The sequence below is a fragment of the Puntigrus tetrazona genome, chromosome 7, assembly GCF_018831695.1.
Source record: "Puntigrus tetrazona isolate hp1 chromosome 7, ASM1883169v1, whole genome shotgun sequence".
NCBI classification, from domain to species: domain Eukaryota; kingdom Metazoa; phylum Chordata; class Actinopteri; order Cypriniformes; family Cyprinidae; genus Puntigrus; species Puntigrus tetrazona.
The window spans coordinates 22,541,970-22,563,588 of record NC_056705.1 but is presented as its reverse complement, the minus strand read 5'-3'; the positions used below and the strand labels follow the sequence as shown (position 1 = coordinate 22,563,588).

The window sequence follows — 21,619 nt, the reverse complement described above, 5'->3', positions numbered from 1 at the left end:
GCCCAATCAGCACGCCGGGATTTCCCCAGACACGCCGAGTGGTAAAACTACCTTTCCGTCTCTACTGAATTGGCGCAGACACATATAAGCGAGGCTAAACCTAACTTTGCTTTGTTGGTGCTCTTAGTGCGATCTCAGAACTAGCTAACAGACTTTGGACAGACAATTATCCATTTCCCTTCCAACCCGCGAATGTGTGTATGAATGCATGTGTGTGTGTATGTGTTTATGTTTAGTCTTCTCAGCGTAGTCTTGTCAAATAGTAGGTACTGTTTAATAAATTGTGTTTCATTATTACGAATTCTTGTTTGTGTGTTATGTAACTGGAAAGTCAAACTCATGCCCAGATCCGTTGTTACCTGCTCGAGGTAAAGCGAAGAATCCAATTGATTTATTTTGCTGACCACAGAGTAAATTCATATTGGTAACATACATTTAAATTGCCCTAAAACGCTGGACGTATTAGGTGATTTAAAGGTATATTTGAATTACATACTGACTTGAATCTTTTAAGATTCAATTCCCCAAACTTGAATTGAGAGCTGATTCAAATGACAATTCATAATTATCATAATTAAAATTAGGTGTGAAAACCCTACATATAATGGTGGAGAATCAAGGCGGGCAAGATTTGATTTTCGGTTCATAATTCATAAATTTGTGATTCGTGATTTCGTGGTTTTTCTATTTTTTCCGGAAGAATAGATTAAGACACAGAGACAAATTGCTGTTATTTCGTACCTCTATTTTGACATGCGAACACGTGAAAGTGCGTGTGATTTGTGAAGATTTTGAAAACTGCAGTAATCATAATATTTGTCCATAGAGACAGAGATCCGCGTTAGAGCGCGTTGAGGAAAAAAGCAAGCGTGTTCCTTGTTTATTTTCCATAAGGCCTTTGTTGATCTATGACAGTGCGAGTTCCACTGTCATATGAATCTATTTCCTCCCTGGCAAGAGCTTAGAAGTAGCTAACTAAGTAATCCTTGGCCATTTAGTCACTGGAAGAAGTGAAACCGGCGTAACGCAGAGAGAGCGCCAGAACGCGGAAGTATATGGGAGAAGAAAATTCTTGATCAAGTGAATAAACTGTGCAGACCCGCCGCGTCCGATGGCGTCATTGTTTAATTGCAGTATATGCATGTAAAAGTGCCTCACTTTTAGCAAGTGAAGTTGTCAGTGCTAGGCCGACGGCTGATCGAGTTTACTCGTTGCGAAATGCGCGCCATTCATTTCGGTGGGCGAACTCGCATAATATAGCGAATTGCACGTATCCATAGTAACGACGCGGAAGTCCTAGGACGCCGTTTCCGAGTTAACCCCAAAGTGCGCAAGCGCAGTCCTCCGGCGCCATATTTGAAGTTTGTGAACAGAGGCTAGGATACCTGAATCTAATGTGTTGGCATTGAAACCTATGCAAACTGTTAGCATCAGGATAGCGCTTAGACCTCTGTCGTCCATTGAGTTGAATGCCGTGTGTGTTTATGGCGTGTTGAGTTCCATCGGAACGCCGGAACCACAATAGTGGGCTTCCTCCTCCTTTCCCCTTCACGTTTATCCCCTTTTTCCTCACCTTTCCCTTACCGAGAAGAATGTTGACAAATGTTTGAACTGCCATAACCGTTGGTATTAACAAGAAACGTTTTTCTTTCTCTTACCCTTAGCATTTCAATGATACATTGCCATCAACAAGTATAACTGCTTTTATTAATTTAATGAGATCAGGAAATATTACCAATTTTCTAGCATTGCTAATGTGAAACCATAATGTCATTTACTAAATGCATTAGGTTCATATTCATAAATTGCAACAATAGTTGCTGATTCATTTGATTATAAGTGCTTCGAATACTTTGATGATAATTGCATTGAATTTCAATTATTAACTGCCGTTATTGATTGAAAATTTTAATTTCAGCTGGTGATTTGGTTAATTATAATTGCCTTTATAGTCGTGATAACACATCACTTAAATATAATCCCTGGTTTGGAATTTTAATTTCAGATTTAGCAAGTTAGGGTGGCTCCCCTACATAATTGCTATTTTGGGGATTTATTTAATTATAATTGCTTTATAATTTAATACCAATATCATAAATTTTCAATTATAATCGACTTGAACTTCCGTTTACTATTCCAAGCATAGTATCCCGGATTCTAGTGCAGAAGATACTTAGTGATTAATTCAGGCTTGACTCCTCAGGAAGTTTTGATCATTAATTATCGCTACCAAATAGAAATTTCAAGTCATTTGCAGTTACGTTGGTGTGTACAGTTGAGTGCCTCTCTCTCAATCCTCTTTACAGGGTCTCTCCCTTACTTAGGGCTTAGCAGCTAGCACTCCCCTAGTGCTAGGTTGGTGCAGGGACGGTTGTCTCGGAGGTGTCACAGCGAGTGAGGACCCCGTTTGAACGTGACCTTGTGCCAGCTGGGGGCCAGCCAGGCCTCTCTGTCCTAGCATTGTGAGTGAACCCGCAGCAGGCATCAGCAATTGTGTAACGGAGGAGGAGTCAACACAAGCTGACCTGGGCGGAGGCTCGGGTAAACCACCCTGTCAGCTGCTGAATCGGGGAAACCGATCAGTACCCAGGGCTCTGCCCCGCAGCCTTGTCAGTCCAAGCCAGCCGTTGACGCACCTCCACCGTGGGCCCGCACCTTTGTGTCAAAAGCCGACGCTGTTTGAGAGGCTCACTGCAATACGGTCGGACAGAAGTCTGATTGACCTTACAGGAGCACAGGGGCGCCCAGACGGAGAGCCACACCGCTGTACTCCGACAGGTTAATCGCCCTCATCCCCAAAGCCTAGGTCTAAACCCCTTTGCTAAAACCCATTTGGCTACACCCATAAGTAAGTAGGGCCTATTCAACCCTCAAGTAACTTAACTTATCACACCAACACAGTAAGACCAACCCTTAGGTATCAGGCTTAACAGCATCACCCTTTGTCAACTTTGTTTACAGTGTAAGCAACTTTCTCTCTTTCTCTCCTTCTTGTTCCTTTCCTCTGATCTGACTGCTGCTACTGCTTCTGAGATCACACCTGTGGGAACCAGGAAAGCAAAGAATTTAATTTGAGACATTTCTGATCAGTATCGGGTAAAACTTGACGACATTGTTTCAGATTGTTCATGCTCACAAACCTTCCCTTCTCAGCGTGTTATCCTACCCAGCCAAAACCAAAGTCGATCGACGAGGAATCGTAAACACGACCCCAGGAACAATTTACTTGGTGCACGGAGTCAATCTAACCAACTAAAAGCTAACACTGTCATTGCTATTGTTTTATCCTCGCCGGAGGAGAGATTCTAATAGCAATCGCAGTCTTGGTACTTAGAAATCCCCATTTAGAAACTCCTAAAAGCATCCTCTAACTTAGGAAAAGAGACAGTGATAGAGCCTAACCCCTCCTTCCTTTACCAGGAAAGAGTGTGTTACCTCCCCCTCTCTGTCTCTCTCTCTCTCTCTCTCCCTCTCTATCTCCCTCTCTTACGTCTCTTACAGGTAGCTCCTCCCTTTCTCCAAAACAAAAAAAAAAAACGGAGAGAGAAAAAGAAGGAAGGACCACCTGTTACAGGAGAACAAGAAACGCCCAGCTATCCCTTCTTCCTGTTCTGTGTTGTCTCCTGTTCTCTGTCGTCCTGTGTGTGTTTACTAATTGTCTCCCCAGAAACGCCAGTTAGAAGCACACCCACCAGAGGATCACAGTTACAGAGAACCACGCCCACCTGACACCTCGCATTTAGCATCAACTGACACTACAGATCCACACCTCTGTCTTTCCTTGCTGTTGTCTGTTCTGCCTTGTTTGGTTGTTATTTTCTTCCAGGTCTGTGTCAGTCGTGTTTCCAAATCCCCCCTCGCCGCACCAAAACATGTCTCACACCGCAGACAACGTCGGTCACTGGGAAGACCTGGAAACATGGCTAAGTGTTGCAACCAGCAGCCTCCTACCCAAGGCCGCGGAAACACTAAAGCGTCAGACCCAGGAACAGCTGGATAACAACCTAACGAGCCTAATGGAACAGGACCCAAGCCAAGGCTACAACCACAAAGAGCTAGCAAAGATCACCTGCTCCCTAAGTCACACCCTCATCGCTACCCTCAAACTGAGTGACAGGCACGCCGCCGATCTCCAACAGGAGCTGACATGCGCACAGCGACGCATCAAACAGCTGGAACTGGAGGCTCAGGAACTACAGGGAAAGCTGGATGAGGAGAGAAAGGACCCAGAGGAGATTACCACGCTCAAAGCCTTGCTAGCAGCTTCCACACAAGAGGTGAAACAAACCAAAAGAGACTTTGACAATGCTGTTAACAACCTCCAGTACGCAGAACAGCTACTGGAGAAGGCAAAGACTGACATTAGAGACAAGGCCGGCAGAATCAAAGCCCTCGAAGCTCACTTGAACGAGTCAAGGAATCAGATCAGCCGCCTAGAACAACAGCTGGACTACGTCAAAGAGGAATCCGACGGTGTCAAGGAGGAACTCAGACACGCCTACGACCTGCGCGCTGAGCCACCGAGGACACGAGAGGCACCAACGTCACCCCTGCCAAGTAGGACCGGGTCTCCCGTGCTTGTACAGGCAAGTGAACAAAGGGGGAAAGAGGCGATGCTGAAACACTCACCAGCTCCTCTGAAGAGACATACCGCGCGAGAAGGCCAAGAGAAGCGGACCCAGCCAGCCAAAGAGCATCACACGGCCTGGACCTAAAAGATCTCGACAAGATCGCCAGGAACATCGTCAAGTTCACCCCAGGTGTGCCAAGTAGTCCAGACGTTCAAACCTATCTACAGGACGTCGAATTTCATCTGGAAGTAAGACCTCACGTCACGGATAAAGATAGACTCTATTTACTGCGAGCAACATCCAGCCCTGATGTACGCAGCTTCCTGGACCGGCAACCAGCCCAGACAAAGGCTGATTACCACCTGCTCCGAGAGGCTCTCATCAATGAATTTGATGACCCAGAGTCAGAACAAGGACTAGTAGCCGCCCTGGAGATCAGACAAGGCCGTCATGAGTCTCCGCAAGCCTACTACAGCCGACTCAGGAGAGCATACTTCGGAACTCGCAACGAGAGCCGAAATGGAACAGGACATGAACTTTAAGACTCTCTTTCTCAGGAACCTACATCCTGGGGTAAGCCACCATCTAGGCGTGCTAGCATGTCCGCGCACAATGACCATTCAGCAGCTGCGCGACTTAGCACACAAAGCCTACAGCAAACAAAAGATGGCTGCAGAGAAAGGCGCTAAAGCTCCGACGGTCCTCGACTTCAACACACAAAGTCACGGACTGCCTCTAGAGGGTGCCCAACATCAAGACAGCTTCAAGCCGTCAAGAAAAGAGTGGAACGCGTCCAACAGAGAGCAAGACTTCCACGCAGGTACCAGACCCAAGCAGAGAAACGGCCGCTGGGAGGGACCACGTGTACGACAGCGCTCACCTGGACGCCACTGGGAAAAGTCATGGGACAGTTCAAGACCGCAGGAAGGTCAGTGGGAGAGATCGTGGAATCAGTCAACCTCCTTTAGAAACCAAAGGGGGAAGAGCTCCTGGGATGGCAACGGAACCTCCATGGGTAGAGCACAAACACACCCTGGAGCAACCAGCCCGAGGAATCAACGAAAGAACTCTCAAAGATTCCAAACTAACAGAGCTCAAACTGAATCCACACAAGCGCAAAAGACATCACCGTCTTTTAACTCCCAAGAACTGATGAAGAGTATGATGAAAGAGTTCTTCCAGCAAATGAAGGAAGATTGGAAGTGGGAAAAGAAAGAGAAGCCGGATTCAGCCTGACTGGCAGCCGGACGAGACAGCAGCGACCACCCGACCCAACCAGACACAGAGAATAGCACTTCCTCCCCGCACACTCAAAGAACCATAATGACCATAACTTCAGATGGACGAGAAATCCTACCTGAAACCCCAGCAATCAAGTTAGCCCCTAACTCACCATATGATGCTTCAAACCACGGCATCATCCAACAAACACCTGCCGCTGAAACCACTCTGGTTCCTGAAAGTGCTGTCCTGGTCGTCTGCCACTCGTCCGAAGAACTGCAGATCAGCCCTGATATCCTCCCCATCTCATCCCAAACTCCAGTCCCTCAACTCCTGGGTGATCTCATTGAGAGAGGTATAGCAAGAAAGTTTTACCTCTCCGTCATCATCGAACGCCACATCAGGGTCGAAGCCCTTCTGGACACAGGAGCTGACATCACACTAATGTCAGCAGAACTCCTCGGAAAAATTCAGGAAGGAGCAAAGACATTAAATGGCCCCCTCAAACTTCAAAGATGTGAGCTGAACCTTCAAGCATACTCCCACACGGGTCTACAACTGACACAAGTGGCCCCAATCCACCTAACAGTGGGTCCGATGAACCTCATCCACCCAGTTTACATCTCACCCCTTAAGACTTACCCACTGCTAATCGGAAAGGACCTGCTTAATCGCTTTAAGCCACTAATAGACTTTAAGCACTTGAAGTTGTGGACACAAGTCCGTGAACCTCTGCCCTTCCAGTCAGTAAACGTTCAGGAGTTGCAGTGCCAAGCCACAGACACCACTGCCCATTTACAGACTGCCGAGGCAATGTCAAGGTCACAAGCACGTTCAAGTCCAAGCAGCAAGAACCAAGACCCTTTGCTGTGTTCATTGCAGACGTCCGACTCAGACTCAGGCTTCTTTAGGATTATGACTGCCATAAACGTCCAAGATGCTCAAGTATCTGACGCAGCCCTAACCCTGTGGGCAGAAAACTCAGCCATCAGCCTGAAGCTTTTCCAAGCCATACAGCAGAGACACCAGAGCCTACCACACATCTCCAAACACAGCCGTTACCCCCTCAGCCCATGTTCAACAAACATGGCCACCTCCAAAATCACCTGTGCAGTAGACATAAGATGGAATGACCGACGATTGCGTCATCACTTCCTCGTCATCCCCAACCTGCCTCATGATATCTGCATCGGAGCAGACATCCTGGTTCGTCTCAATGCCTGCGTCGATACTGTGAACAACGTCATATGGGCCCCCCTGTCACACCCACTGACACCTGCAGTCAGCCTCATGAACCTTCAGTCTGGTCAAACGATACCAGACGCGTGTGCCATGATCAACGAGCTAGAAGCCCTCATACCCGCTTACAGCAAGAGTGTCAGCGTCCGCCTCAACATGCGACCTGGTCAAACCCTCAACAGTAAGCTCGGCTTCTTCCAACCATCCAGATCATGCCTACAACTAGGCCTAACGTTAGAAGCTACACCTCTCATTGAAGTGTCATCTCGAGCTGTGTACGTGTTGTTCAACAACTGTACGGCCAAAGACATCCACGTACCCACAGCAAGGCCTATGGGATGGCTCATCAACCAGGCATTCCATGACTTTGAACTGATGGTACCTGTCATCGGCCCCATACCGGCTCAACTCCTGTCCAACGAACAGGATGACACCACAACTTTCACGAGACCGCATGAAACCATTGCCATTACCTCTGTCTTGCCAGTACCGAGAGAAAGCGTCTGCCGCTCAGAACTAACAGACGACACGCATCTCGCAGTCTACACTGTCTCAGCACAGCCTGTGACTGTGTCATCCGAGCAAGCAGATGTTACAATCTCAAACTCCTCAAATGCCCCAGCAACAGAGGAACCCTATGCTGGTTTTGACGCACAAATCCAACAGATCCTGAGCGAGGCGGATGCCCTCCACAGTGACGTGGAGCGTCAAGGACTCAAGGAGGTTCTGTGCAAATACAAAGACTCGTTCGCAAAAGACTCCTTGGACTGTGGCCTAACCGACATTCACATGGTGCGCATACCAACACACCCAAGTGCGCCACCCACATATGTCAGACAATACAAAATCCCAATAGCATCATACGAGCCAGTGCAAGAAATCATCGACTCCATGTTGGAAAAGGGGGTCATTCGACCATGTAACAGCACGTACTCTGCACCAATATGGCCCGTCCTAAAGCCCAACGGCAAATGGCGGCCCACGGTCGACTATCGCAAGTTGAACCAGCAAGTACCCTTGTCACGATGGCCTATGACCCAATTGGACCAAGAGATACCCAAAATCAAAGGCTCCACAATCCTTTCCACACTAGATGTCGCCTCAGGTTTCTGGACAATCCCTGTCCACCCTGATGATCAACACAAGCTGGCGTTCACCTTTGCCAGTCGCCAATACACCTTTACACGGTGCCCCTTCGGCTATGCCAATTCACCAGCTGAATTCAACATATTCCTGAACAAAGCGTGCCCTGATGCCAGAACCAGAGGTAACCTTGTGTTCGTTGACGATGTCTTGTTGAAAAGCACCAATGTGGCAGACCACCTGAAAGAAATCGATCATGTTCTGAACCAGCTAATGGTAGCAGGAGCAAAGATCGCATTGCATAAGGGACAATGGTGTAAGACGAAGGTGAACTACGTCGGCCTGCTCGTGGGACGACATGGCATTGAACCACAGTCAAACCGCATCCAAGCCATCCAGAACATAAAGACCCTCGAACATCTCTGAATTGCGAAGCTTCCTGGGTGTATGCAATTACTCCAGACAATTCATCGAGAACTATGCCGACATTGCACGACCACTAACTTCCCTCCTGAAGAAGGACGAACCATTCATCTGGTCGGCAGTCCAGGACACAGCGGTGAGTGAACTCAAGCAACGCCTGTGCTCTGCTCCGTGCCTGGCCTACCCCGACCCAGGAAAGGAATTCTATCTGGATGCTGGATTCTCCAACCATTGCCTCAGCGCAGGCCTGTACCAGCTCCATGACAAAGACAAGAGAGTGGTTGCGTATGCCAGCAAAACGCTGCTCCCCCCAGAGTGCAAGTACTCAGACTGCGAAAAGGCATTACTTTGCACTGTGTGGGCGATCCAGCGTTTCTCTAACTACATCGGCGCACAAAAGGTCATCATAGAGACATGTCATCAGCCTGTCACCTTTCTCAACAGCAGACGAATCCGAGATGGCGCGGTAACCAACGCACGCGTAGCCACATGGTTAATGACGCTCCAAGGACGGGACGTCGAGGCGAGATATGCTCAGAACCACAAATCGGCACTCGGAGACGGACTAGCTGCTTGCCAAAGCTGCTCGACAGACATTACACACACGTCATCGGAGCCTGAAGTACCGTCACAACCGCTGCTCTCAAACTACAGGTACTTCGAGGAAAACGTGTGCGAAGGGATGCCCACTGCATATGTCGATGGCTGCTCCTACAACGACAAGGGTAATTTGAAAGCCGGAGTGGGCGTGGTCTGGCTCGACAACGACCCCTGCCCACCACAACAATTCAAATTGGGCCCTCATTCATCGCAGTATGCAGAAGTGGCTGCCATCCTCATCACATTACAACTGGCCGCCTCCAACGACATCAGAGAACTCCTCATCTGCACTGACTCAAACTATGCCCGTTTAAGTTTCACGTGCCATCTAGCCGGGTGGAAACTGAATGGATTCAAGACAGCCAACAACAAGCCTGTCAAACACCAAGAACTCTTCCAAGCATGCGATGCCATCGTCATGGACCAGGACATGATCATCTATTGGAAAAAGGTCAGAGGTCATTCACGCCTACCAGGGCAAGACAAAGACTTCAATGACCAAACAGATGCCCTCGCTAAAGCAGGTGCATTACATGGAGAGTCCTGGACATTCCAGTCCCACCCACCCAACCCAGCTGTAACAGCCATAACCCGCTGCCAACACGCCACTGGCGTTGCGCACCCCACCTCCTCCCATATCTCTATCTCACCACAGTTCGCTGCTGATGATCTCCGTGCCCTTCAAGCATCGGATCCAGCACTGCAAACTATCGCTGCACACATTTCTGACCCAGCTACCACCCCTGTTTCTGCCTTAGACCTCGCCAACTCCTCTGACCTCCGCCACCTGCACTCCATCAAGCACATGCTGCATCTCCAAGACGGCGTTCTCACGTATGTCCCTGAGCCACTCGCTACGCCACGGCTCGTAGTGCCTCAGAGCCAAAGGGGGATAATGTTGACATACGCCCACGATGCACCATGCGCTGGACACCATGGCGCCAAGGCCACCTATGAGACACTCAAACAGGTGGTATACTGGCCTGGCATGCAGCAAGACGTGGCGGAATACGTAAAAGGATGCCTGGTCTGTTGCCAGTTTCAACCGCGAATGCAAATCACCGCGCACCACTGCAAAGGAAAGGAATGACCTTCCCATGGTCAGACCTCCAAATAGACTGGGTAGGACCCTGCCCGGTCGACACGAGGTAACAAGTACTTCCTCAATGTGGTCTGCGAGTTCACAAAGTGGATAGAGTGCCTCCCAGCTCCGAATGACACGGCAGAAACAACAGCCTACCTCTTGATGAACCATATCTTCTCAAGATTTGGACTGCCCTTGAGTGTCAATTCAGACCGAGGAACTCACTTCACCGCTGAGGTCATGCAAGAAATGTGGAAACTCCTGGGTGTGCAAGCCAAGCTGCACATAAGCCACCACCCAATCTCTTCTGGACAGGTGGAGCGTGCCAACAAGACAGTGGTCAGCATGCTGAAGAAGTACGTGTCTGCCAATCAGAAGGATTGGGATGTCAAACTTCCCCTGGTATTAATGGCCATCAGGTCCACTCCTCACCGGTCCACCGGAGTACCCCCATTCGAAATGATGACGGGGAGACAAATGACACTACCCTTACACCTGCTGTACCAACCCGGTGACATGAACCTTGTCACTGCCTACACCACGCATCAGTACCTAGAAGAGTTGCATCAGCACCTGAGAACGACTTTCGCCTTTGCACAGCAACAACTCCAAAGCAGCGCGGAAGGTCGTAAGGCTTACTACGACAGGAAAGCCTCATATCAGGAACTTGAGGTCGGAGACAAAGTGTGGTATTACAGTTTCGCCCAACCACGGCCAAACACCCCTCATCGATTGTCAAAGAAGTTCCTACCTCACTGGACGGGACCCCACGAAATCGTAGACAAACTGTCACCTGTTGCCTACCGAATCAAGATTCGACAGGGGCGCAGCGAGCCAGCCCTGCGATGGGTACACCGGAACCAGATAAAGAGGCACCAGGGCTCCAAGAGACAAGAAAAGGGGGAAGACCAAACCCACTGACACAGACCGACTATCGCACCTCACCGATGTAATTCCTCACACACTAGGGAAACACATAGCCAGGTTTCCAAACACAACACCTTCATGCTCCTTCACCGCACTGCTAGAACCAACACTCTAGTAACAAGGAGTTTCTCCACACATGTGACCATTGTTTGTGTCCTAACCTCACTCAATGTCCTTGTGTCCCTTCTGTGTTGTCTTTTCCCTTCTCTTCCTCTCTTTGTTTCCCTTTTCCCCCCTAGGCCCTTTTACAAGAACACCCTTAACCATTCCCTCACATCAGGTCCTGACAACAAGATTGACTCCCCGCACCACGTCCATAGATTGAGCGCAAATGTCGTACAGTTACCCCAGATAAACCCAAATCTTACGGTCGCCGTTAATCGCTCTCGCCTCTGCTCTGTTACTAGGAAGATGCTCAGACTCGCCCTCCTGGTCCTCTGGATAAGTGGGGTCATGCCCCAACCAGAAGTCGCGTCACCGGGACCAGCGTCAGGGATTGTACTCCGGGAACAACCGGGGTTGTTGATCACGAACTGCAAAACGTACACCCAAAAGGTGTACGTCCGGCTCGATCCCCGCGATGTTGTCAGAGCGCACTACATCCCCTCACCTGCCCAGACAACCTGGGCGGGCTCCCTTTGGACTCGGGAGGCCCTTACCCATGCCCAGGCAGATGTGACCCACATGCTGCAACAGTTGCAGAAAATGACCGTGACCCAAGCGGAGCTAAGTGGGTACAATCGGCGTCCCAAGCGATTTTTGGGCGCCCTGTTAGGAGCTGCAGCGGCTGTAGGGACCCTGTTTAACATTGGCATGAATACCGCTAATGCAGTCAATTTGGCCACCGTGCGTCGGCATGTGGGCGAAATACAGGCCGAAATGCCTGAAATACGACAGCAACTCCTAGTCCAGAGCCACGCTCTACAAACCTTCGGGAAGTCCCTAAACGGCACCATTACCATCCTAAACACCCATAGCACCCTGCTCAATCAGACCATCAAATCCATTAATAAGTTGTTCTCCGTGGTACAAAGCGATCTGGCGCAAATCCAGCTCCTGACCGCCCTAATGACTGATATGCTACGAGAAGTAAGCTCCTCGATCGACAGCTTAGCTATGGGTAGGATTCCGCACTATTTAATTCCCTTAAGTTTGGTCCAGAACGTCCTTAACTCCGCCACTGCGGGACCCGCCAGTCCCATCCAAACACATTTGGCCTTTTCCCTAGGCAGCGCTATTCCTCTGTATGTAGATCCCGAAGCAGGCGACCTTGCTTTCCTCCTCAGTTTACCGATTATCGACTCCAATAACATCTATCGACTTAAGGACGTTGTGAATGTTGGATTTTGGCAAGGCAACACCTATGTCAAAATTCACACACCCGAGGTCGTGGCGTATCACGACAATAATGAACAATTGTACCTGGCCCCTAACCTAAAAATGTGTACGCGCACTAAAGACGTGCATTACTTATGCCCCAGTAAGCCCTTTGTCCGAGATAACACAGAGGGCATCTGTGGGCTCGAATCTATGAGGCCTGATGTTAGCTGCCCCGCCGAAGCAACACCTCGTTCTCAGGTCGAAACTACCCAAGCAGAAATAGTCGGGAATCAATGGCTAGTTAATACCCCTTCACGCACCGCCACCCTCACCTATGACCAACACGACACGGCCACCCGCATTATCCTGCCCAACCAGACTCTGTGGATCAATGTCCCTAAGGGCTCGATTCTACATATTGACGATTTGGCATTATATCATCTCGCTGGTGACGAGTATCACGCGGAACTCGAAATCTCCCCCTTCTTTAAAGCGGCATTCCTTCAGCCTTGATCCCGACCTGGAAGAAAGAATCAAGGAGGAAGGAACGCAGCTAATTGACTTAACGCCCATCGACGATGCCTTAGAAGCTATTGCTCGCTTACGCCCGCAGGAACACCTCTCATTCGGTCCTGGTCCGCGCGGACACTGCCCTGTGCGTCTCCACTATTGTAGGATACGTGGTGACTCTGACCCTCGCCTTCCTTCTCCTGGCGAGTGAACGCAGTCCAAGAGTCTGTCCATAAATCGCGCAGCCGGCGCCCCGCGAATTTTTAGACGCGATAAACCCGATCAAGACCGGAACCGAACCCGAGGGTCCAACTAACCTGATCGAGATCACGCCCACGCCACCTCGTCGAAACCTTGAGAGCCCCTAGATTAGAGCAACCTAACCAAAGATAACTTTACCCACTATGTCGTATTAAGTTTCTCACCCGATCTGTCCAAATTCCAAATTTCTGCACCACAGTTCAGTTAGCGATGGAAATGTTGTTTGTGGATGTCTGTTCTCTCTGTCCATTGTTCCAGTGCCCGATGACGTTATAGCGGGAACCTCATCGCGCAAAAAGGGGATATGTGGGGCCTCGATGAACAGACACGAACCATAAAAGGGGATCGCTCTAGAACCAGGTCAGAAATCGCGCATCCTCCGCACCCGGACCATAAAGGCAATCAAGATGGTCAGCCGAGCGATGCAGAGCGCCGCAAAGTCTACCAAACATTCTCAAGGGACTGTCGCGCTGCAGTGAGCTCGGCCAATCCGAGAGTACCCATGTCAAGATTGGGATGATTGAAAACGCAACATCTGGTCGACAGCGCGATAACCCGTTCTGTGCACTGACCTGGGACCAGTTCTACCAAGCCACCGAGTCAAAAGGTGATAAGACTCCCGCGGTGAATCAACGTGGTCAGGACAGCCTCACACTTTCAACCCCCAGGAGGCTTGCTGTGTCCCAAGACACATTCCTCAAAAGCGCGCCTTTTCTTTTTCGCTATAACAAAGGAACTGCCAGGACACACATAAAACTACTAAACGAACACTCTAAAATGCCTTTATTCCAAACATATAAAGGTTCATCTGTAAATAACTGCTTAATAAAGGTTTTGGGATGTATGTAGGAACCGCTATATAATCTTCAAATAATCCTCTAACAGAGAGCGTTCCATAAGCGTTAGATAATGCATGTTTGATATCGAATTGAAGCTTACAATGTTTCCAGTATCGTGGTGAATGAATCTGTGTGTTTGTTCAATGCACGACAGTGTATTCCGCTTATAAGTTTTTTGATAAGGAACAGAAGTGCAGAATGTCAATTCTAACTGGGACAAAATATGCACGAAACCGAGTCGAAAGCAAGCGTGGACACGTCCCCTTCGACCTCGTGATTGGACCACTGCCCAGGGCACAGCCCAAAACTTGCACCTCAAAGCGCAGGAACAGAGCTCTCTGAGTTGAGTTGAGGCGAGTCGGAGTTGAGAAGCGAGAAGAATCGGAGTCGGAGTCAGTCGAGAACTCTTGGAACCACCGCAGGGGAATTCGGTCGCTGCAGGAATCGCCACTAAAGCGGAGAAACTTCGGAACTGGGAGAAGTTAGAAGACTCTGAACAAGAACGACCCGATATCCTCGACTCCCGTCCGCTCCGTCACATCACTCCACGGACACTCACTGCCCTTTCCATAACCAACCCGGTTCATCCAAAGCGAACCACCAAGCTAGAGAGACTTCATTCAAACGGCCGGGAAAGCCCGACCACGTCATCCCACGGACGAGCCTGCCCAATCAGCACGCGGGATTTCCCCAGACACGCCGAGTGGTAAAACTACCTTTCCGTCTCTACTGAATTGGCGCAGACACATATAAGCGAGGCTAAACCTAACTTTGCTTTGTTGGTGCTCTTAGTGCGATCTCAGAACTAGCTAACAGACTTTGGACAGACAATTATCCATTTCCCTTCCAACCCGCGAATGTGTGTATGAATGCATGTGTGTGTGTATGTGTTTATGTTTAGTCTTCTCAGCGTAGTCTTGTCAAATAGTAGGTACTGTTTAATAAATTGTGTTTCATTATTACGAATTCTTGTTTGTGTGTTATGTAACTGGAAAGTCAAACTCATGCCCAGATCCGTTGTTACCTGCTCGAGGTAAAGCGAAGAATCCAATTGATTTATTTTGCTGACCACAGAGTAAATTCATATTGGTAACATACATTTAAATTGCCCTAAAACGCTGGACGTATTAGGTGATTTAAAGGTATATTTGAATTACATACTGACTTGAATCTTTTAAGATTCAATTCCCCAAACTTGAATTGAGAGCTGATTCAAATGACAATTCATAATTATCATAATTAAAATTAGGTGTGAAAACCCTACAAAAGATAACTTAAGATAACGATATTAGCGTCCACACCACCAAACAATATCATGTTTATTTTAAATGCACCTGTGTTTTACGCTTTAAATTCTCCAACTCGTGACAGCAGGATGGATTCTGAATGAATGTCAATGTTTTTAAAATCGCTCATCAGCTTAAAAAAAAATCATTCTTAAAATGATTCCAACTATATTTTTCTCTTTGTCTTTACAATTATCATTGTGTTGCGGACTGTGCCATTCATGAATATTAAAACCCATTAATCAAAATTTTTTAGAACTACATGTTTGTCATCTTATATTATTGATTAATTAGTGCGAATAAATCATTTAAATCATTAACTTGCCCGTCCCTAAATAGGGCAAACACATAAAAATACATCAAGAGCTGCTCGGAGATGTGTCAGTACATCATATGTTGTGTAGAATTTGTAGCAAAATGTGAAGTATTGTTGTAAACTAATATTTATATTTTAATTTGATTACATTTTAAAACTTTTATAAAAAATGATTGATTCAATTGTGAAAGTTTTAAGTCATTCCATTTTTGGTTTAAAACAAGTTGTTGTTTTAAATGTGGAAAACATTTTCAGATAAATAGTACATGAACATTAATTGGACAACTGAAATATTAAATCTTATGATATGGGAAAAAATAAATATGAATGATTTTGGCTTTATGACCCAGCCCTAGCAAAAACATTTGCCCATTGACTGCAGCATGCATCACAACTATTTATTGATCAGGATTTTCTGATTTAATAAATGCCATGTAACAATCAGTATGATTGCTCTACTTCAAATAGAGATCATTACCCTACCTGTACAATAATCCACATTATTACACAATATACTATATAGGGTTCATTACTTACATCTCAACCTGGTCCTTAGAAGAAAATGACTCATCTGGTTCAGGAGACTGAGATATATCAGATTTTTTATTTACTTGCTTTTCTTTTTCTGTAAGACAATAATAGTAAAGCAATATAATTGATGTATTGCTATAAAACTGTTACAGCTGCAAGACAATGCAAATTTTGCTCAACCTGCATAACACAGAAAATATGCAAACCTTTCTGTTTGTTTTGAATATCCTTAAGCTTAGAGCATAGCTCTTCGACCAAGCTTTCGATTCCAGAATTCTGAAAGAGAAGAGAAATTAAACCTGCATTTTTGCGAGAAAATGTAAAATATAACTACGTCACTGCAACAAGAAATAATTTTTTTTTAATATGAAATTTAGCAGTGAAAATGTTTGTGAAAAAAAAAAAAAAAAAAAAAAAAAAAACTCACACTAATTAAAAAACTGCTTTAGACAAAGGTCTTACTTCATCAGATGCTGAACGCAAACATTGCACAGCAGCTTGTTTCTTCATCTCTTCAAGACTTAGGTCAGTCCCTCCCTTCCTCTTGCTCTTCCCCCATTTCTTCCCTGTTCCCTTCTCCCAGCCCAGGAAGATGTCATTTTCCTGCACACGAGGAGGACCAGGAGTTGATTATTTCATATAAATGTTGTACTGAACACTCAATTTATTAAATGGTCCCGTTTTAACTGATTAAACACTGCACGCATAACATGTCATGCAAGATACTTTTTTGGTAAAAGTTGATTTACATCTTTTGACTTCATAGAACACTCTTTAAGATGTTTTGTAAGATTTGCACAGAACACAAAAGGTTTTCAGATGTGCTGAAACATTTGAACTATACCTGGTCCTGCAGATCATAGTCATAGCTGTCATGCAGTAGCAGGCTAAGGACATAGCGGGTGTAGATCATGGCATCTATGCCACATTTCTCCAGCTCCTGACCCAACCAGCTCTGCACTGGCCCTAGTGACTGCAGTGAAGACATCTCTGAGGAGGACACAGGGCCTGACAACGAGAAGGCCCGCGAGACTCTTTCAGGAGCAGGGCCGTCTGACTCTCCACTCATTGGACGCATGAGACTAGGTTGGAGCCATTCTCAAATGCAGATACATGTTCCCAAGTGGACATGAAAGTGCAAGAGGGAGTGGTATGAAAGGGACAGAGCTGATATTATAGTAGGGGAGGAAGGACTCAATCCAGCAAGACAAACACAGGAAGGTCTACATGAATAGTCATGTAGAATCTTCTGTATATTCGTATTGCTGTAAGCAAAAGGAGGCGCTAATCTTCAGGCATGGCTTTGACCAATGGAAGCTAACAGCTTACTGAACAGGCTCACTTTCATTCATAAGGGTTCATCTTGTAGGACAGCTGGTTCCAGGTTCAACCTGGGAGGGGGAGAGAGAGAGAGAGAGAGAGAGAGAGAGAGAGAGATTTAAAAACTAATTTAGTTTTATACTGTTTTTGCCCTAGAGCAATTGCAACTAAAAGTCTTGATAACCAATAATCTTTAAAAGACATCCTTTTCGAAAAGACGTTTAAAAATGACCACTGCTAACCAAGGACAGATAGATATACAGGCGTATGTGTGTGAATAAGTAGTGTATGTGGATATTGAGAAATTTAACTAATATGATTTTTTAAAGAAGTTAAACTGGTTGACAAATGTTTTTTAATAATGTGTAGGAAGTCTTGATTACAGAATTACTGCAAGCTAATAAATTTCACACTGGCATTTCTAGTACATGCTGAAGCAGAGCATGTTAAACACCTCCACCTCACAATGAGAAAAAATAAAATAAAATCATATCAAAGTTTGCCTCATTCTGTAACTATGATTTACAACTCCATGACTTTTATTTTAATTGTAACATGTGTAAAAGAAGAAGCAGCATATGCTACAACTTAGAATACGTGCAAACATTGTAAAATAATATTTCATTCTAGTAACTCACACGAAAATTGTCTTGCATGCCACTGAAGACTACACCCGAGGAAAAAAAAAAAAGGTTTACCAATAAAAATTAAATTCAGTAAATGCTACTATGACCCAATAAATACGTACACTAATTATCAAACACGATTACATTTACCTTTACCGATGTTTAAGCTCATTTGTCAAATCATCTAGGTCTGACAAGTAACGTCATCTGTAGCACACACACGATTTGGTTTTGAAAAAGAAAACAAAAAGTAAGTTGGTATTCTAACTACTGGCACCTTGTATAACTATTACAAGTGCTCGGACAACAATGTTTCAGGATTAGTCAGTTAAGGTGAGGCTTAATATTGGTTTGGTATGAACACCATGTAGAATTGAATGCAGTTGGAATCAAATCCAGTTACAATAGGTATGACAGACCATAATATTATGAACACAGTCACACCTAAAATGTTCAAATTACAAGAAGTGATCCACAAATAAATGTGTGCGATTCTACAAAGTAACACAGAAGAGAGTTCTGTTCGTCACTCATCTCGTGTGAATCTCATTTTATCCATCTGTCCCTGAATGTTTGTCTTCTGCTTCAGGTCTTCAAAAACAAACTTAAAAGAATAGTTCACCCAAAAATATTGGTTCTGCCATTTCAAGTAGTTCCAGACCTGTATGAATTTGTACCCTACAATAAACAAATCATTTCCTACAGAACATATTTCCTCAAAGGGGAGAGCAAGCCAAAAGCACATTGAACCTCAGCTCACAATCAATGCCGAAACTGTGTGCTTACTGTGAAGATTTACCAATGACTTTTAATGAGACCAGAAAAGAGGAAACTTTAAGACGGAAGTAACACGCTCTCACGGCAACCTCCATCTCATATCTTTTGTGTTCAACTAGAGAACTAACAATACAAGATGACAATTTCTGGATGAACCCTTCTGACATTGCCCAAGGTATGAGCATGCCTGGAATGCTACCATAATTATGACTTGTTTCTGCAGTTCTTGTTATGCAAGACAATACATGAGTTTCAAAGATAATTTCAAAGTAAATTATCATGTTTTGACACCGCACAATGACGATTTTGTGATCAAATGCCAATATGCCTTACAAATCAAAGTTAAACCATGTTTATTACTTCTAAACCGCAGGTGCACAGACATGCATGTTTTTAAAGAGCAGTGTTTAATAAGGCAAATTCTACATGCCTACAAACAATTTTAAGCACTTTTACGGTTTTTGCACTTTTTCTTCTAAATGTAGAAAATCTGCTGAACATTATAAAAAGAAACAACAAGCAATCCTAAAACCTCCCTTTCTCCCCGTCTAAGCAGTTTGGAGTAGAAAAGACATTTGTTTCCACTTAAAGTTGAAACTGAAAATAGTTCATACTGTAGGTCCAGCAGAAGTTCGCCACGCCCATCTTCTATCGTCATCCCTCGTCAGCGCTTTCATTTACTGTCACTGATCAGAAACATGCTTCAGTTCTAGATATTTTTGGTCTAAATATTTTACTTTAATCCGCTGAAATGGGCGCAGGAGTTATAAAAGTACCAATGTAAAACGGTTTAAAAGCTCGACAAGACCGCGCAATAACATATTCGGCACGACTAGTAAAGATCGTGCACTTTTCTTTCGTTTGCATTCGTAACTTATGGTAAACTTGCGTAGGAAATATTAGCGTAGTTAAAACGGTGTGTAAAATACCATGCCCTTGACGTTTGGCCCTTCACATGGCTTACGTTAATCACGTTAGAATATAAGCCTTACAAAAAGATGTGGTCCTGTGTTAAACAGCCAACCGAAGGCGAAACCGCCAGCGAGGTCTCTATATCCGTCTGCTCAAAAAACGTTAACAACATCAAAATAGTTCGCATTGTTTGTCAATGACAGGAGAACGGCGGAATGACAGGAGGCCAGCTGACTGACTTAGCTACGAGCTAACTATCTATCACCTGACACAAGCCAGCGACCGGAGGGACACGATTACCGAACTCACGAAGTTTATAACTTTCTCTTACGCTGAATGACAAAATGATACGATGAATAATACAGACCGTTTGTTTCAAAAAAAGATTGATCTCGACAGGCGACTATCTATGAGCGCAGCAGACGAGCCACTTTCCCTTACTCAGCATGATTCAGCTAACATTAATGTCGTTCCGCTCAACTGTATCGAGAAAAGTGCAAACATAATAATCGTGCGCAAAGAAGCGCTGCCGCTCTGCTCCGTACCCAGCCTGACAAGTTACAAAATGATTCGTGAGAAACGGCTCCCCTACAATGCGTAATAAGCCTCGTTTTCGTGTTATGAAACGCGCGATTTAGCATTAGTCAGTGCGCACAATACATTATTGTAGTCTAAAGTGCCATTCTGACGCAGTCTAAATGTAAACAGATGACTGACTGCTCGTGGTGTGTCTTTGCCTGGCTAACTCGGACACCATTTTACGCCACAGAGTGAAACGCTAGTCCCGGTTTATCACTTCCTCGAAAACTACAGGCAACGTAAAGGTTTTTGCTCCCCAACGACCGCTGTAAAAGCATCCGTACGCGTGCTTCGTGCGATACATTCAAAAGCAGACATGTTAAAACACGAAAATGAGCATTAATTAACAGTACGAGGTAGCGCTAAGCTATGCTAGTGCACCGTTGTAGCTAAACCGGGGAGGAGGCGCGGCTGATTTGCCTTGGCTACAAGCGTTTGTAATACTTGACAAGACGGCCTAAAACATTAGCTTTCAATCCAACACAGACCTTGGGAGCATTATTAATAAGTACGACACGCAACGTATCGAAATGCACTTTAACGTGACAAAATAATCTTACCTGCTGTAACCCTACGCAGTGTGCTAAATAGCAGCAGGAGAAGCGATGACTTCTCTCCCGCCGCTGCCGCTCCGAGCTCGAGCTCTGACTGTCCGCCGCAACAGCGTCACAGATATCAGGAGCGGGATAAAGTCTGTTACGTCCTTAACTTGGGTTAGAACGCAGCTGACGACATTTTGGATCAAGGTGGGCCCACATCATATGTCTCTAAACATCATATGACAGTTCGCTTTGAGCCAACATGGCTGAGAGAGGGAAAGACTTTAAAGGCGATTTCCGACTCCATTTTATTTATCTCCAGGCAACAAGACAGATTACAAAATGTGTCGCCATGGCTGATATCCCTCCGCGAGAGCTTGCATCAGCATGAGTTGAAATCGTTTGCGATGCAGTGTGTAAACGGACACTTTTAGTCATAATTTGATTATTGATTTAAATATAATTTAAATGGATTTTTTTTCATTTGTTAACATTAAATAATTTGAAAAACATTTTAATATTACAATATATATGTATATATATGTATATGTATATACACTTGCGTCAATATGAACATTTGTTTTAGATAAACAAGGTGTTCGAGATTAGCACAATTTTAAATTATGCTGATTGTAACATTTGCGCACAATTACAA

The 21,619-nt window shown here is 45.6% G+C and overlaps 1 protein-coding gene across 2 annotated transcripts in view; it reads right to left on the bottom strand.

Annotated features, from left to right (window-relative positions):
- Positions 1-21,323, bottom strand: part of kiaa0232 (KIAA0232 ortholog) — a 28,189-nt gene extending 6,866 nt beyond the window's left edge. The window contains exons 1-5 of one of the 2 annotated variants that reach the window (XM_043243732.1): positions 20,986-21,323; positions 17,056-17,602; positions 16,674-16,814; positions 16,418-16,487; positions 16,218-16,305 (exon numbers count right to left, since the gene is read on the bottom strand). In XM_043243732.1, coding sequence (XP_043099667.1) covers positions 16,218-16,305; positions 16,418-16,487; positions 16,674-16,814; positions 17,056-17,289 — 533 coding nt within the window. In that variant the 5' untranslated portion in view covers positions 17,290-17,602; positions 20,986-21,323. Of the gene's footprint in view, positions 1-16,217; positions 16,306-16,417; positions 16,488-16,673; positions 16,815-17,055; positions 17,603-19,548; positions 19,744-20,985 lie in introns of those variants that run through there. The other variant, XM_043243733.1, reaches the window with a different exon arrangement.
- Between the last annotated feature and the right edge of the window lie 296 nt (positions 21,324-21,619).